The following is a 16,906-nucleotide window of genomic DNA, read 5'->3' as shown; positions in this document are numbered from 1 at the left end:
CAGTCCCTGTGTATATTATAATGAACAGCAGTCCCTGTGTGTATTATAGAGAACTACAGTCCCTGTGTATATTATACAGAACAGCATTCCCTGTGTATATTATAGTGAACAGCAGTCCCTGAGTATATTATAGAGAATAAAAGGATGACTAGGGTAGGTATCGGTCCAGTCAAGGATAGTAGTGGGAAGTTGTGTGTGGAGGCGGAGGAGATTGGAGAGACACTAAATCAATACTTTTCATCAGTATTCACTCAGGAACAGGACACTGTTGCTGATGTGAATATGGAGTCACAAATGATTAGAATGGATGCCCTGGAAATATGCAGGGAAGAGGTTCTGGGAATATTGGAGAGGATGAAAATAGATAAGTCTCCTGGGCCTGATGGCATTTACCCCAGGATCCTATGGGAAGCTAGGGAGGAGATAGCAGAGCCATTGGCTTGGATTTTTATGTCGTCATTGTCAACGGGAATAGTACCAGAGGACTGGAGGATAGCGAATGTGGTCCCCTTGTTCAAGAAAGGGAGTAGGGATAGCCCTAGTAACTATAGGCCAGTGAGTCTGACTTCAGTGGTGGGCAAAGTCTTAGAGAGAATGGTAAGGGATAAGATTTATGAACATCTGGGTAGGAATAACGTGATCAGGGATAGCCAGCATGGTTTTGTGAAGGGCAGGTCGTGCCTCACAAACCTTATTGAGTTCTTTGAGAAGGTGACTAAGGAAGTGGATGAGGGTAAAGCAGTAGATGTTGTGTATATGGATTTTAGTAAGGCGTTCGATAAGGTTCCCCATGGTAGGCTAATGCTAAAACTACGGAGGTATGGCATTGAGGATACATTAGAGGTTTGGATTAGGAATTGGCTGGCTGGAAGGAGACAGAGGGTAGTAGTTGATGGACTATGTTCATCTTGGAGTGCAGTTACTAGCGGTGTACCACAAGGATCTGTTTTGGGACCATTGCTTTTTGTTATCTTTATAAATGATCTAGAGGAAGGGCTTGAAAGCTGGGTAAGCAAGTTTGCAGATGACACAAAGGTCGGTGGAGTTGTGGATAGTGAGGAAGGAAGTGGTAGGTTACAGCGGGATATAGATAAGTTGCAGAGCTGGGCAGAAATGTGGCAAATGGAATTCAATGTAGCTAAGTGTGAAGTCATTCACTTTGGGAGGAGTAACAAGAAGATGGATTACTGGGCTAATGGTAGGCTACTTGGTAGTGTGAATGAGCAGAGGGATCTTGGTGTCCATGTACACAGATCTCTGAAAGTTGCCACCCAGGTAAATAGTGCTGTGAGGAAGGCATATGGTGTACTGGCTTTTATTGGTAGAGGAATTGAGTTCCGGAGTCCTGAGGTCATGTTGCAGTTGTATAAGACTCTGGTGAGGCCTCATCTGGAGTATTGTGTGCAGTTTTGGTCGCCATACTATAGGAAGGATGTGGAGGCATTGGAACGAGTGCAGAGGAGGTTTACCAGGATGTTGCCTGGAATGGTAGGAAAATCTTATGAGGAACGGCTGAGGCACTTGGGGCTGTTCTCATTGGAGAAGAGAAGGTTTAGGGGAGATTTGATAGAGGTGTATAAGATGATTAGGGGTTTAGATAGGGTCGACACTGAGAACCTTTTACCGCTAATGGAGTCAGGTGTTACTAGGGGACACAGCTTTAAATTAAGGGGTGGTAGGTATAGGACAGATGTTAGGGGTAGATTCTTTACACAGCGGGTTGTGAGTTCATGCAATGCCCTGCCAGTAGCAGTGGTGGACTCTCCCTCTTTATGGTCATTTAAGCGGGCATTGGATAGGCATTTGGAAGTTATTGGGCTTGTGTAGATTAGGTAGGATTCGGTCGGCACAACATCGAGGGCCGAAGGGCCTGTACTGCGCTGTATCTTTCTATGTTCTATGTTCTAGAACAGCAGTCCCTGTGTGTATTATAGAGAACAGCTGTCCCTGTGTGTATTATAGTGAACAGCTGTCCCTGTGTGTATTATAGAGAACAGCAGCCCCTGTGTATATTATAGGGAACAGCAGTCCCTGTGTTTATTATAGAGAACAGCAGTCCCTGTGTGTATTATAGTGAACAGCAGTCCCTGCGTATATTATAGAGAACAGCAGTCCCTATGTATATTTCAGAGAACATCTGTCCCTGTGTGTCTTATAGAGAACAGCAGTCCCTGTGTATATTATAGAGAACAGCAGTCCCTGTGTGTATTATAGAGAACAGCAGTCCCTGTGTATATTATAGTGAACAGCAGTCCTTGTGTGTATTATAGAGAACAGCAGTCCCTGTGTATATTATAGAGAACAGCAGTCCCTGTGTGTATATTATAGTGAACAGCAGTCCCTGTGTGTATTACAGAGAACAGCAGTCCCTGTGTATATTATAGAGAACAGCATTCCCTGTGTGTATTATAGTGAACAGCAGTCCCTGTGTGTATTATAGTGAACAGCAGCCCCTGTGTATATTATAGTGAACAGTAGTCCCTGTGTATATTATAGTGAACAGCAGTCCCTGTGTGTATTATAGAGAACAGCATTCCCTGTGTATATTATAGTGAACAGCATTCCCTGTGTGTATTATAGAGAGCAGCAGTCCCTGTGTATATTATAGAGAACAGCAGTGCCTGTGTGTATTATAGTGAACAGCAGTCCCTGTGTATATTATAGTGAACAGCAATCCCTGTGTATATTACAGAGAACAGCAGTCCCTGTGTGTATTATAGTGAACAGCAGCCCCTGTGTGTATTGTAGAGAACAGCAGCCCCTGTGTATATTATAGAGAACAGAAGTCCCTGTGTTTATTATAGTGAACAGCAGTCCCTGTGTGTATTGTAGAGAACAGCAGCCCCTGTGTATATTATAGTGAACAGCAGCCCCTGTGTGTATTATAGAGAACAGCAGCCCCTGTGTATATTATAGAGAACAGAAGTCCCTGTGTATATTATAGAGAACAGCAGTCCCTGTGTATATTATAGTGAACAGCAATCCCTGTGTATATGATAGTGAACAGCAGCCCCTGTGTATATTATAGTGAACAGTAGTCCCTGTATATAATAGTGAACAGCAGCCCCTGTGTATATTATAGAGAACAGAAGTCCCTGTGTTTATTATAGTGAACAGCAGTCCCTGTGTGTATTGTAGAGAACAGCAGCCCCTGTGTATATTATAGTGAACAGCAGCCCCTGTGTGTATTATAGAGAACAGCAGCCCCTGTGTATATTATAGAGAACAGAAGTCCCTGTGTACATTATAGAGAACAGCAGTCCCTGTGTATATTGTAGAGAACAGCAGTCCCTGTGTGTATTATAGTGAACAGCAGCCCCTGTGTATATTATAGTGAACAGTAGTCCCTGTGTATATTATAGTGAACAGCATTCCCTGTGTGTATTATAGAGAACAGCAGTCCCTGTGTATATTATAGAGAACAGCAGTCCCTGTGTATATTATTGAGAACAGATGTCCCTGTGTCTATTATAGAGAACAGCAGTCCCTGTGTATATTATAGAGAACAGCAGTCCCTGTGTATACTATAGAGAACAGAAGTCCCTGTGTATATTATAGAGAACAGCAGTCCCTGTGTATATTATAGAGAACAGCAGTCCCTGTGTATGTTATAGAGAACAGCAGTCCCTGTGTATATTATAGAGAACAGCAGTCCCTGTGTATATTACAGAGAACAGCTGTCCCTGTGTGTCTTATAGAGAACAGCAGTCCCTGTGTATATTATAGAGAACAGCAGTCCCTGTGTATGTTATAGAGAACAGCAGTCACTGTGTGTATTATAGAGAACAGTTGTCCCTGTGTATATTATAGAGAACAGCAATCCCTGTGTATATTATAGAGAACAGCAGTCCCTGTGTGTATTATAGTGAACAGCAGTCCCTGTGTATATTATAGTGAACAGCAGTCCCTGTGTGTATTATAGAGAACAGATGTCCCTGTGTATATTATAGTGAACAGCATTCCCTGTGTGTATTATAGAGAACAGCAGCCCCTGTGTATTTTATAGAGAACAGAAGTGCCTGTGTATATTATAGAGAACAGCAATCCCTGTGTATATTACAGAGAACAGCAGACCCTGTGTGTATTGTAGAGAACAGCAGTCCCTGTGTGTATTATAGAGAACAGATGTCCCTGTGTATATTATAGAGAACAGCAGCCCCTGTGTGTATTATAGTGAACAGCAGCCCCTGTGTGTATTGTAGAGAACAGCAGTCCCTGTGTATATTATAGAGAACAGCAGTCCCTGTGTATATTAAAGAGAATAGCAGTCCCTGTGTGTATTATAGTGAACAGCAGTCCCTGTGTATATTATAGTGAACAGCAGCCCCTGTGTGTATTGTAGAGAACAGCAGTCCCTGTGTATATTAAAGAGAATAGCAGTCCCTGTATGTATTCTCGAGAGCCACATTCCCTGTGTGTATATATCAGCGGTCCCTGTGTGTATTGTATAGAACAGTAGTCCCTGTGTATATTAAAGAGAATAGCAGTCCCCATGTATATTATAGACAATAGCTGTCCCTGTGTGTGTTATAGAGAACAGCCATCTCTTTATCTCTTGTAGAGAATAACACCCAACATATTTTAGTAGACTTTAGAAACGTGTTATGGAGGTTTTGACTTGGAGTGTGGTGTTACTATGTGTTAGGGGGAAGTGTTTTTTCCAGTCTCGGTTTCACAGATATGTCAATGTTTCCGAAATGTGCAATCTGACATCCTCACACCCGGCGATGATGCTTTTGGGTATTTTAAGGTCAGTACTGTCTGTACCACACTGACGGTCACTCACGTGTTCTCAGTCCTGGCACTGCTCACTGCCCTGAACCCTCAGCCCCAGTGTACTCTGCACAATGTCCTGCTGTTGGTACGTTGCACAATTCTCTCTCTCTCTCTCTCTCTCTCGGTGTCTCATCTGTTCCTGGACTTGATGTTGCCATCGGGTGTCTGAGGCAACACTTCTGAAATCTTACACCATTCCGAAAATAGCGCAAGCCGATCATTTACCCGCCTCACTAAACCTCTCCATCTATTGACCTCGCAGTTCCCCTCTCGTGTCTCGATCTCTCAGTCTCTTCATCGGTCAGAGAGACGCTCAGAGCAGAACCAGACTCTGTGGTCCAACTTGTCCACGCCGACCAGATATCCTAAACTAATCTCATCCCGTTCCCCAGCACTTGACCCATAGCTCGCTAAACCCTTCCTGTTCGTATACCCATCCAGTTGCTTTGAGTCATGTTGCAGCTGTACAGGACATTGGTTAGGGGGCCCTGTTGGAATATTGTGATCAATCCCGGTCTCCCTGCTACAGGAAGGATGTTGTGGGAGGGTTCGGAAAAGATGGACAAGGACGTTGGAGGGTTTGAGCTACAGGGAGAGGCTGGACAGGCTGGGGCTGTTTTCCCTGGAGCGTCGGAGGCTGAGGGGTGACCTTATAGAGGTTTATAACATCACGAGGGTGGGGGGTAAATAGACAAGGTCTTTTCCCCCCTGGGGTGGGGGAGGCTGAGGGGGTGACCTTATAGAGGTTTATAACATCACGAGAGTGGGGTAAATAGACAAGGTCTTTTCCCCCCTGGGGTGGGGGAGGCTGAGGGGTGACCTTATAGAGGTTTATAACATCACGAAGTTGGGGTAAATAGACAAGGTCTTTTCCCCTTGGGGTGGGGGAGTCCAGAACTAGAGGGGGGTAGGTTTAAGGTGAGAGGGGGAAAGGGACCCGAGGGGCAACTTTTTCCCCCAGAGGGTGGTGCGTGTGTGGGAGGGGCTGCCAGAGGAAGTGGGTGGGGGGCTGGTACAATGACAGCATTTAAAAGGTGGATGGGGAGACAGGAACAGGAAGGGTTTAGAGGGAGATGGGGCCGAGTGCTGGGGGAATGGGGACTGGATTAGGTTAGGATATCTGGGTCAGCACGGACGGGTCGGGCCGAAGGGTCTGTTTCCGTGCTGCACATCTCTGTGAATCTATGACTCTGTAAACGTCGTAATTGTACCAAATTCCTCTCCCTTGTCTGGAGGGGGTGACACACACAGAGATAGGGAGGGGGTGTAGGGGGCTGGAGGGGGTGACACACACACAGAGATAGGGAGGGGGTGTAGGGGGCTGGAGGGGGGTGACACACACAGAGATAGGGAGGGGGTGTAGGGGGCTGGAGGGGGGTGACACACACAGAGATAGGGAGGGGGTATAGGGGGCTGGAGGGGGTGACACACACACACACACACACAGAGGGAGGGGGTGTAGGGGGCTGGAGGGGGTGACACACACACAGAGATAGGGAGGGGGTGTAGGGGGCTGGAGGGGGTGACACATACAGAGATAGGGAGGGGGTGTAGGGGGCTGGAGGGGGTGACACACACAGATAGGGAGGGGGTGTAGGGGGCTGGAGGGGGGGTGACACACACAGAGATAGGGAGGGGGTATAGGGGGCTGGAGGGGGTGACACACACAGGGATAGGGAGGGGGTGTAGGGGGCTGGAGGGGGTGACACACACACAGAGATAGGGAGGGGGTGTAGGGGGCTGGAGGGGGTGACACATACAGAGATAGGGAGGGGGTGTAGGGGGCTGGAGGGGGGTGACACACACAGAGATAGGGAGGGGGTGTAGGGGGCTGGAGGAGGGGACAGAGATATGGACGGGGCAGTTTGAGACATCGCCCCCAGTGGATCTGTCTCATAATTATCATTTTCGTTTCCCACAAACACGCGACAGAACTTTAAAGTCTATGCTGTCCCTGTCCTGGGACTGTTTGATGGCGGCGGGGGAGGACGGGCAGAGGGAGTTTTACTCTGTATCTCACCCCGTGCTGTCCCAGTCATAAAGTCCTAGAGACGTACAGCATGAAAACACACCCTTCGGCCCGATCCCGTCCGTGCTGGCCCAGATATTCCCAACCTAACCCGGTCCCCATTCCCCCAGCACTTGGCCCCATCTCCCTCTAAACCCTTCCTGTTCCTGCCCCCCACCCACCTTTTAAATGCTGTCACTGTACCAGCCCCCACCCACTTCCCTCTGGCAGCTCCTCCCACACCCGCACCACCCTCTGCGGGGAAAAATTCCCCTCTCCGGTCCCTCCTCTGTCACCCTGAACCTAACTCTTGCGTGTTTGAACTCTGTGTTGGGGGAACTTCAACTTTCCTCCCTTGTATCGGACTTACCCCCCTGGAGTACGGCGCGTTCGCTGGGGATGGTGCCGAAAGGGGGGATTCCACGCTTTGGGAGGGGAGGGCAGAGCGAGTCGCGCAGGATTCTGGCGGGGATTGTGGGGGCGGTGGTGAGGAAGTGGAGATTTCAGTAACCCGGCAGGAAATAGCTGCGGTCAGAGGAACACGAGCGGGTAACCTGCATTTCTCGAGTAGCTCCGCAGACGTTCGGAGAGCGAGAGAGAGAGAGAGAGAGACGTTGGTCTCCCTGCCGCATCCCCTGGAGTTCGTGCTCCATCGTAGCGGGGTGTGTGGGGATGGAGTCGAACTGGAGCTGCGACCCATCGCTGTCTGGGTACCGCTACTTCGGGGCATCGCTGGGGCTGGCGGTCACCGCGGTGGGCGGCGCGGGGAATCTGCTGACCCTCCTGGCCTTCGCGGCGGACGCCCGCCTGAGGACCCCCTTCAACCTGCTGATCCTGAACCTGACGCTGTCCGACCTGCTCTACTGCGCCTTCCTGCAGCCCGTGACGGCGGCCAGCTACCTGAGGATGGGCTGGAGGGGGGGCCGCCGCGCCTGCCGCGCCTTCGGCCTCCTGCTGTTCACCTCCAACGCCACCTCCATCCTCTCGCTGGGGCTGATCGCCGGAGCACGGTACGCCCTGGTGCGGGGGGCTGGGCGCTGGCGCGGGGCCCACTCCCGCTGCCCCCGGGGCGTCCTGGTGCCCGTCCTCCTGGCTGGCACCTGGCTCCTCTCTCTGTCCCTCTTCGCCCCGCTCTGGCCCGTCTTCGAGTTCCAGCCGGCGGTCTGCACCTGCAGCTTCAACCGCGAGACGGGGAGGCCGTACACCAGCATCCTGATGGTGCTGCTTTTCGGGGTGGGCCTGTCCTCCATTGGCGTCTTCTACTGCCTCCTGGCCAAGAGGGTGAGCGCCGCCCGCCGCGCGCTGGACGCGCACCGGCAGCGAAGGATGGCCCCGGGAGAGATCGAGCGTTCCACCGCCTCATGGCAGTCCGAGGGAGCATCAGCGCCGCCTCCTGCCCAGCCCCGGGCGGGTTCGGACTCCCACCGCGTCACCCGGATGTGCGTCGCCTCCTTCTGCGTCTTCGTGGCCTGCTACCTGCCCTTCTGCCTCCTCAACGTCCTGGACCGCGGCTCCCGGGCTCCGGTGATGGTCCACGCCATCGTCGCCAGCCTCACCTGGCTCAATGGCTGCGTCAACCCCTTCCTCTACGCCTTCATGAACCGCCAGTTCTCCCAGGCCTACCGCCGGCTTTTCCACAAGGTGTGGGCGCGGTGCGTACGGTGGAGCCCCAACATCGTGGGTCACCGGGCCGTAGACCAATCCGCCAGCAGGCAGATCCTAAGCTCGTCGGGACCTGCAGAAACGACACAGACAACACTTCCCCCAAGTCAACAACCGTCTCACTGTTCTCCGCAGTAAAAGGGCTCTTTTTTGGAGGAGTTTCTAAATCCCTTGTTTGGATATTTTATCTTAAATTCCTGATTTTATACATTTCATTCTGAAACTCCATGCTTATATAGCTTTATTGTAAATCCCCTTCTTATGTATATTATTTTTCCTAAATCCCCGCTATACTCATTTCCCCTAAAGCCCTTTCAATAAATTCCTGTTGATAAATTGTTTTCCAAAATTCCCTGTTGATAATTTGTTTCCCTAAATCCAGGCACAGTTTAGCACGGCCAATCCCACCCTAACCAACACATCCCTGGGCACTACGGGGACAATTTAGCACGGCCAATCCCACCCTAACTTGCACATCCCTGGGCACTATGGGGACAATTTAGCATGGCCAATCCACCCTAACCTGCACATCCCTGGGCACTACGGGACAATTTAGCACGGCCAATCCCACACTAACCTGCACATCCCTGGGCACTACGGGGACAATTTAGCACGGCCAATCCCACCATAACCTGCACATCCCTGGGCACTACAGGGACAATTTAGCACGGCCAATCCCACCATAACCTGCACATCCCTGGGCACTACAGGGACAATTTAGCACGGCCAATCCCACCCTAACCTGCACATCCCTGGGCACTACGGGACAATTTAGCACGGCCAATCCCACCCTAACCTGCACACCCCTGGGCACTACGGGACAATTTAGCACGGCCGATCCACTCCGAAACCTGCACATCTTGTGATGCCCACTGCCATCGTCCTGGGGGAATCCCTTGCTGTGGTGTGGATGAGTCCACCCTCCAGATGTGGGGCCACACCCAATGACTGTGTTGGTTTTTTCTTGCCCTCCCAGTTGCGTGCAGCTGATCAGAGTGCGGAGAATCAAGGCGTCCACACACAGCAAAGGAGGGGGGGGTCGCTTGTCCCCACTCCGCACCCCCTCCCCAATACACCTGTGTGCGTGTAGTGTGTGTGTGTGTGTGTGTGCGAAGTCTCCACGTGTGGATATCGTCGATGCATTATTTCCAGCACACGGCGTCTTTTCATCTTCCACCCCGGTTTCCCGCTCAGCGTCTCAGTGCGAGTGTGCGGGGCCAGACATCGGAGCTTTGATTCATCATGTATCACGGTGAATGCTCCTTCACCTGACGCTGGATTCTCCCCGAATAAACATTGCTCCGCGCGGAAATCTGATCTGTGCTTTTCAAATTTACCTGGGTCAAAAAGACCGGCCGAATCTCCACAATTAGTAGAAACTTGCAGCCTTTTTGTCAGACCTGGGCGCTTCCAACCCGGGCTCAGCGCTTATCGCCCCGTCCCTAGTTGCCCCCTCCCCCATCCTTGAGAAGGTGGGGGTGACCTGCCTTCTTGAACTGCTGCCGTCCCAACCTGCCATGAATTGACCCACAATGTCCCTCAGGGAGGGAATTCCAGGATTCGGAGAGTGAGAGTGAGGTGCTCAGAGGTTGGGGGCAGGGGAGCTCACAGGGGGGTGGTGTCCCCCATGAATCTGCTGCCCCCCCCGTCCATCCAGATGGAGGTGGGTGTGGGGTTTCGAAGGTGCTGCCTGAGGATCTTTGGTGAGTTTCCGCCCCGCGTCTCATAGAGGGGACAGACTGCTGCTACTGAGCGTCGAGGGGGTGTTGAAACTCAGCCCAGCATTCCTAATGAGCCCAGCTGCCGGCGAGGGAAAGGAGGGAGTGTGGCAGGTGTGGGGGGGTGGAGGGGGTGACGATTGAGAGGAAAGGGGGCTGTTCTGTTTCCCTCCCTCTGGACAGGGTGGAGTGTTTTGAGTGTGTGTGTGGGAGCCAGCCCCCCACCCCTCCTCCCCCCATCCGGGGAGTGTCCCCCCACCCTCCTGACTCATTCCTTGTCGATGGTAGGACAGGCTTCGGGGGGAGGGAGGGAGTGAGGAGGGGAGTTACTCTCTGCAGGATTCCCAGCCTCTGACCTGCTCCTGGAGCCACAGGATTGATATGGGGCTGGGTCCCAGTTCAGTTTCTGCTCAATGGGAACCCCCAGGATGTTGATAGTGGGGGGGAGGGGGATTCAGTGACAGTAACGCCATTGAACGTCAAGGGGGCGATAGTTAGATTCTCTCTCTCTCTCTCGTTGGAGACGGTAACCCCCAGGATGTTGATAGTGGGGGGAAGGGGATTCAGTGACGGTAACGCCATTGAACGTCAAGGGGGTGATGGTTAGATTCTCTCTCTCGTTGGAGACGGTAACCCCCAGGATGTTGATAGTGGGGGGGGAAGGGGGATTCAGTGACGGTAACGCCATTGAACGTCAAGGGGGCGATGGTTAGATTCTCTCTCTCTCGTTGGAGACGGTAACCCCCAGGATGTTGATAGTGGGGGGCGGGGAAGGGGGATTCAGTGACGGCAAAGCCATTGAACGTCAAGGGGGCGATGGTTAGATCCTCTCCCTCATTGCAGATGGTCACAGCCTGGCGTTTGTGGGGCGTGAATATTACTTTCCCCAAGTCTGCCCAGGCTTGGACATTGCCCCGATCCTGCAGCGTCTAGACCCAGACCGCTTCAGAGTCTGAGAGAGTGGCGAATGGTGCTGAATATTGTGGGACCTTCAGCAAACGTCCCTCACTTTTGATGCTGGGGTGGAGGGGAAGGCCATTGATGAAGCAGCTAAAGGTGGTTGGGGCTGAGGACGTTACCCTGAGGGACCCCTGCAGAGAGGTCCTGGGTCAGGAGGTGACTCACCTCTGAGAACTACCACCATCTTCCGGTTCAGCTGCGACCACATCACCAACGCCTCCCCCCCCCAAGCGAGGGGGTGGTATATTATCCACCCACCGCATTCACTGATCCTCGGCAACCCCTCGGCTTGCAACAGGGACGTTTCGCGGCCCTCCCCTCTCCACCACATCCCTGCGGCGGTGACGTCGGACCCGTGCCGGGGAGTATTTTACAATGCGGGGCGGGGGGAAGCGACCCCTCGGCCTGCGTTTTCCGTTCTGGCCGCTAAGCCCCTTGCAATCCCGCCTCCCGGAACGCGCGCGCGCTACAACCTACCGGAACAGAAGGGAGGTGGACCGCAAGGAACCGGTGCCCCTTCCACTCTCAAAGACCCGTCCTCACGCTCTGGCTAAACCGAGATACGAACCCTTTGCCCTCGCCGGGTGCAGCTCCCTCTATCCCCTCCCTGTGTGTGTACCCATCCACGTGCCTCTTGCCAATGCGGCTCCATTCCCATCACCCCTTCTGGTGGAACATTCCGGGCTCCCACCACCCGATGGTGGGGGGGGGGGGGGGCGGGGAGGACGTCCCTTGCACATCTCCCTTAAACTCTCCCCTGCCCCATTGAAACCACGACCCGGGGTGGGAGGGAGGGTCATAAAGATCCTGACCGTCCTGCCTTACCCACGCCTCTTGTAGATTTGTGCGTCTCCCCACGACCGCTGCCTTTCCCTGGGAAAGCAGATGGCAAGGTCTAACTATTGGAAGTGCCACAGGGCTCTGGCCTTGGAGCGCTCCTTCAGCGATTCACAATCTACGTCAACACCTAATGGTAAGGTCCTGGGGGAGTGTTGGTGAACACAGAGACCTTGGAGTGCAGGTTCATAGCTCCTTGAAAGTGGAGTCGCAGGTGGATAGGATAGTGAAGGAGGGGTTTGGTATGCTTTCCTTTATTGGGCAGAGTATTGAGTACAGGAGTTGGGGGGGTCATGTTGCGGCTGTACAGGACATTGGTTAGGGGGCCCCTGTTGGAATATTGCGTTCAATCCCGGTCTCCCTGCTACAGGAAGGATGTTGTGGGAGGGTTCGGAAAAGATGGACAAGGATGTTGGAGGGTTTGAGCTACAGGGAGAGGCTGGACAGGCTGGGGCTGTTTTCCCTGGAGCGTCGGAGGCTGAGGGGGTGACCTTATAGAGGTTTATAACATCACGAGGGTGGGGTAAATAGACAAGGTCTTTTCCCCTGGGGTGGGGGAGGCTGTGGGGGTGACCTTATAGAGGTTTATAACATCACGAGGGTGGGGTAAATAGACAAGGAACTAAAATAGGAGACAAAACAAACTACACAACAAGGAGAGAAAAGCAAATTGCAAACTTCCTGTTGGGTCTAATCCTACCACAATGACCAGAGGCAACAAGTATAGAATTTCCGTCTTTGCTGAACGTGTCATGCTTATGTTTAGATTAGACTTACAGTGTGGAAACAGGCCCTTCGGCCCAACAAGTCCACACCGACCCGCCGAAGCGCAACCCACCCATACCCCTACATTTACCTCTTACCTAACACTATGGGCAATTTAGCATGGCCAATTCACCTGACCCGCACATCTTTTGTGACTGTGGGAGGAAACCGGAGCACCCGGAGGAAACCCACGCAGACACGGGGAGAACGTGCAAACTCCACACAGTCAGTCGCCTGAGTCGGGAATTGAACCCGGGTCTACAGGCGCTGTGAGGCAGCAGTGCTAACCACTGTGCCACCGTGCCGCCCATTACATTTTATTGGGACTGATTATAAATAGGTTATTAAATGTTTACAGGTTGGTCAGTAGACAGGACAGTGAAGGAGACGTTGGGTTTGCTTCCCTTTATTGGTCAGAGTATTGAGTACAGGAGTTGGGAGGGTCACGTTGCGGCTGTACAGGACATTGGTTAGGGGGCCCCTGTTGGAATATTGTGTTCAATCCCGGTCTCCCTGCTACAGGAAGGACGTTGTGGGAGGGTTCGGAAAAGATGGACAAGGATGTTGGAGGGTTTGAGCTACAGGGAGAGGCTGGATTGATTAGATTCCCTACAGTGTGGAAACAGGCCATTCGGCCCAACAAGTCCACACCAACTCTGCGAAGAGTAGCCCACCCAGACCCATTTTCCTCAGACTAATGCACCTATCACCACGGGCAACTTAGCACGGCCAATTCACCTGACCCGCACATCTTCTAGACTGTGGGAGGAAACCCATGCAGACACGGGGAGAATGTGCAAACTCCACACAGGCAGTCGCCCGAGGCTGGGATTGAACCCGGGTCCCTGGCGCTGTGAGGCAGCAGTGCTAACCACTGAGCCACCGTACCACCCCTAGCAGGGGCTGTTTTTCTCTGGAGCGTCGGAGGCTGAGGGGGTGACCTTATAGAGGTTTATAACATCACGAGGGTGGGGGTAAATAGACAAGGTCTTTTCCCCCTGGGGTGGGGGAGTCCAGAACTAGAGGGGGGTAGGTTTAAGGTGGGAGGGGGGGAAAGGGACCCGAGGGGCAACATTTTCCCCCCCAGAGGGTGGTGCGTGTGTGGGAGGAGCTGCCAGAGGAAGTGGGTGGGGGCTGGTACAATGACAGGGAGACCAGAATGGAACGCGGTATTTCGGAAGTGGCCCCCTAACCAATGTGTGAGACGATAAAAGGTGTGGATAAAACATCCGTGGAGCGGTCGCTTCCCCTTCCGGGGTGTTCTGGGACCAGAGGTCGCGGACAAAGGGTTGGAAAATCGAAACAGAGTCGTGGAGATCCGGATTCTCCCAACGGATCGTGGATCGGTGCGATTTGCGAACCCCGAGGTGAGGCGGAGGCTGGGACAGTGAGGGAACTTCACAAGGAGGTAGACAACGAGTTGGAGAAATACAGGGGAGGGAGGGGGCAGGAGAACAAAGGGATGAGGAGCAGGGATGTACAGGTTAGTGCCCAGGGATGTGCAGGTTAGGGTGGGATTGGCCGTGCTAAATTGTCCCGTAGTGCCCAGGGATGTACAGGTTAGGGTGGGATTGGCCGTGCTAAATTGTCCCCGTAGTGCCCAGGGATGTGCAGGTTAGGGTGGGATTGGCCGTGCTAAATTGTCCCCGTAGTGCCCAGGGATGTGCAGGTTAGGGTGGGATTGGCCATGCTAAATTGTCCCGTAGTGCCCAGGGATGTGCAGGTTAGGGTGGGATTGGCCGTGCTAAATTGTCCCGTAGTGCCCAGGGATGTGCAGGTTAGGGTGGGATTGGCCGTGCTAAATTGTCCCCGTAGTGCCCAGGGATGTGCAGGTTAGGGTGGGTTTGGCCGTGCTAAATTGTCCCCGTAGTGCCCAGGGATGTGCAGGTTAGGGTGGGATTGGCCGTGCTAAATTGTCCCCGTAGTGCCCAGGGATGTGCAGGTTAGGGTGGGATTGGCCGTGCTAAATTGTCCCCGTAGTGCCCAGGGATGTGCAGGTTAGGGTGGGATTGGCTGTGCTAAATTGTCCCCGTAGTGCCCAGGGATGTGCAGGTTAGGGTGGGATTGACCGTGCTAAATTGTCCCGTAGTGCCCAGGGATGTGCAGGTTAGTGTGGGATTGGCTGTGCTAAATTGTCCCGTAGTGCCCAGGGATGTGCAGGTTAGGGTGGGATTGGCCGTGCTAAATTGTCCCCGTAGTGCCCAGGGATGTGCAGGTTAGGGTGGGATTGGCCGTGCTAAATTGTCCCGTAGTGCCCAGGGATGTACAGGTTAGGGTGGGATTGGCCGTGCTAAATTGTCCCGTAGTGCCCAGGGATGTGCAGGTTAGGGTGGGATTGGCTGCCTCTCTGCTCTTCTCCCTCCTTTCTCGATCTCTTTCTGTAACCCCCTCTCTCTCTCTGAGCACCCCATTCTCTCTCTATCTCTCTCTCTCACTATCTCTCTCTCTGAGCACCCCCTTCCCTCCCTCTCTCTGTCTATCTCTCTCTCAGTCCCCACACCCTTCTCTCTCTCTGACTCTTTCTCTCTACCTCTTTCTCTGTCCCCAAATTTTACTCTATCTCTCTCCCTCTCTCTCCCTTTCTCTCACTATCTCTCTCTCTCTGAGCACCCCCTTCCCTCTTTCTCTCTGTCTATCTCTCTCTCTATACCCGCACCCTTCTCTCTCTCAGTCCCCGCAGTTTTTTCTCTCTCTGTCTCTGTCCCTGGACCCTTCTCTCTCTGTCTTTCTCACTCTGTGCGTGTGTCTCTCTCTGTCTCTCTCTCTGTCCCCGCACCCTTTTCTCTCTGTCTCTTTCTCTCTCTGTCTCTCTCTTTCTGTCTCTCTCTCTCTGTCTCTGTTTCTCTGTTTCTCTGTCTCTCTGTCTCTGTGTCTCTCTTTGTCTGTCTGTCTGTCTCTCTCACTCTCTCTCTGTCTCTGTCTCTCTCTCTCTCTCAGTGTCTCTCTCTCTCTGTGTCTCTGTCTCTCTCTCTCTGTCTCTCGCTGTCTGTGTGTCTCTCTCTCACCGTGTCTCTCTCTCTCTCTATCTCTCTCTGTCTCTCTCTCTTTCCCTCACTATATCTCTCTCTCTCTCTGTGTCTCTCTCTCACTCTCTCTCTGTCTCTGTGTCTCTCTCTGTGTCTCTCGCTCTCTGTGTGTGTGTCTCTCTCTCTCACACTCAGTGTCTCTCTCTCTCTGTCTCTCTCTCTGTCTCTGTCTCTCTCTCTCTCTGTCTCTCTCTCTCTCACACTCTCTCACTCTCTCTCTGTCTCACTCTCTCACTCTGTCTCTCTCTCTCTCTCTCTCTCACTCACTCTCTCTGTCTGTCTCTGTCTCTCTCTCTGTCTCTGTCTCTCTCTCTGTGACCTCTGAATGTCCCTGGATTAGCAGATTCGGTCTGTGGACCATCCCTGACTGGTTTTACAGGTTTCTCTAAGGACTCAGAGTCCTGGCATTGACTGCCTGAGAGACTAACACCCCCCCAGAAGGGCAATGAACGCTAACCTCCCCGCAGGGCAGGGAGCTGCAGGAACATTCACTGACAGACACCAAAGAAATAACGGAGAGCTCAGAGAGAGGTGACCTTCCTCAGCAGCAGCTGCTGCGGCTGGCTTTCAGTGACATCTTGGGAATAGCTGTGTTCAGGTACGGAGGGAGAGATATTGGGGGAAGATGGAGATATTGGGGACAAATCCCCCCACCCACAACATCCACATCCTCCCCCCACCATCCCGCAACATCTCAAACTCTCTACACGTCCCCGAAATCTCCATCTCTCCCCCAACACCTCCCTCCCTCCCCCAACACCTCCCTCTCTCCCCACATCCCCAATATCTCAATCTCACCCCAACATCTCCATCTCCCCCAATGTCTCTATGTCCCCAAACATCTCCATCTCTCTCTCTCTCACACACACACACACTCACACACACACACTCACACTCTGTGTGTGTGTGTGAGAGCGCGAGTGTGTGGGTGTAGGGGGCTGGAGGGGGTGACACACACAGAGATAGGGAGGGGGTGTAGGGGGCTGGAGGGGGTGACACACACAGAGATAGGGAGGGGGTGTAGGGGGCTGGAGGGGGTGACACACACAGAGATAGGGAGGGGTGTGTAGGGGGCTGGAGGGGGTGACACACACACACAGAGATAGGGAGGGGGTGTAGGGGGCTGGAGGGGGTGACACACACAGAGATAGGGA

General features: G+C 52.8%; 1 protein-coding gene across 1 annotated transcript; it reads left to right on the top strand.

The window, feature by feature from the left end:
* The first annotated feature begins 7,383 nt into the window (after positions 1-7,383).
* LOC132808984 (G-protein coupled receptor 84-like) lies at positions 7,384-8,670 on the top strand. Its single transcript, XM_060822376.1, has one exon. It carries the CDS (start codon positions 7,457-7,459, stop codon positions 8,582-8,584), a length of 1,128 nt encoding a protein of 375 aa, XP_060678359.1. The 5' UTR covers positions 7,384-7,456; the 3' UTR covers positions 8,585-8,670.
* The last annotated feature ends 8,236 nt before the right edge of the window (positions 8,671-16,906 follow it).

The sequence above is a fragment of the Hemiscyllium ocellatum genome, assembly GCF_020745735.1.
Source record: "Hemiscyllium ocellatum isolate sHemOce1 chromosome Y unlocalized genomic scaffold, sHemOce1.pat.X.cur. SUPER_Y_unloc_1, whole genome shotgun sequence".
NCBI lineage: Eukaryota > Metazoa > Chordata > Chondrichthyes > Orectolobiformes > Hemiscylliidae > Hemiscyllium > Hemiscyllium ocellatum.
The sequence above is the reverse complement of the archived record's forward strand: the minus strand, read 5'-3'. Positions and strand labels throughout refer to the sequence as shown.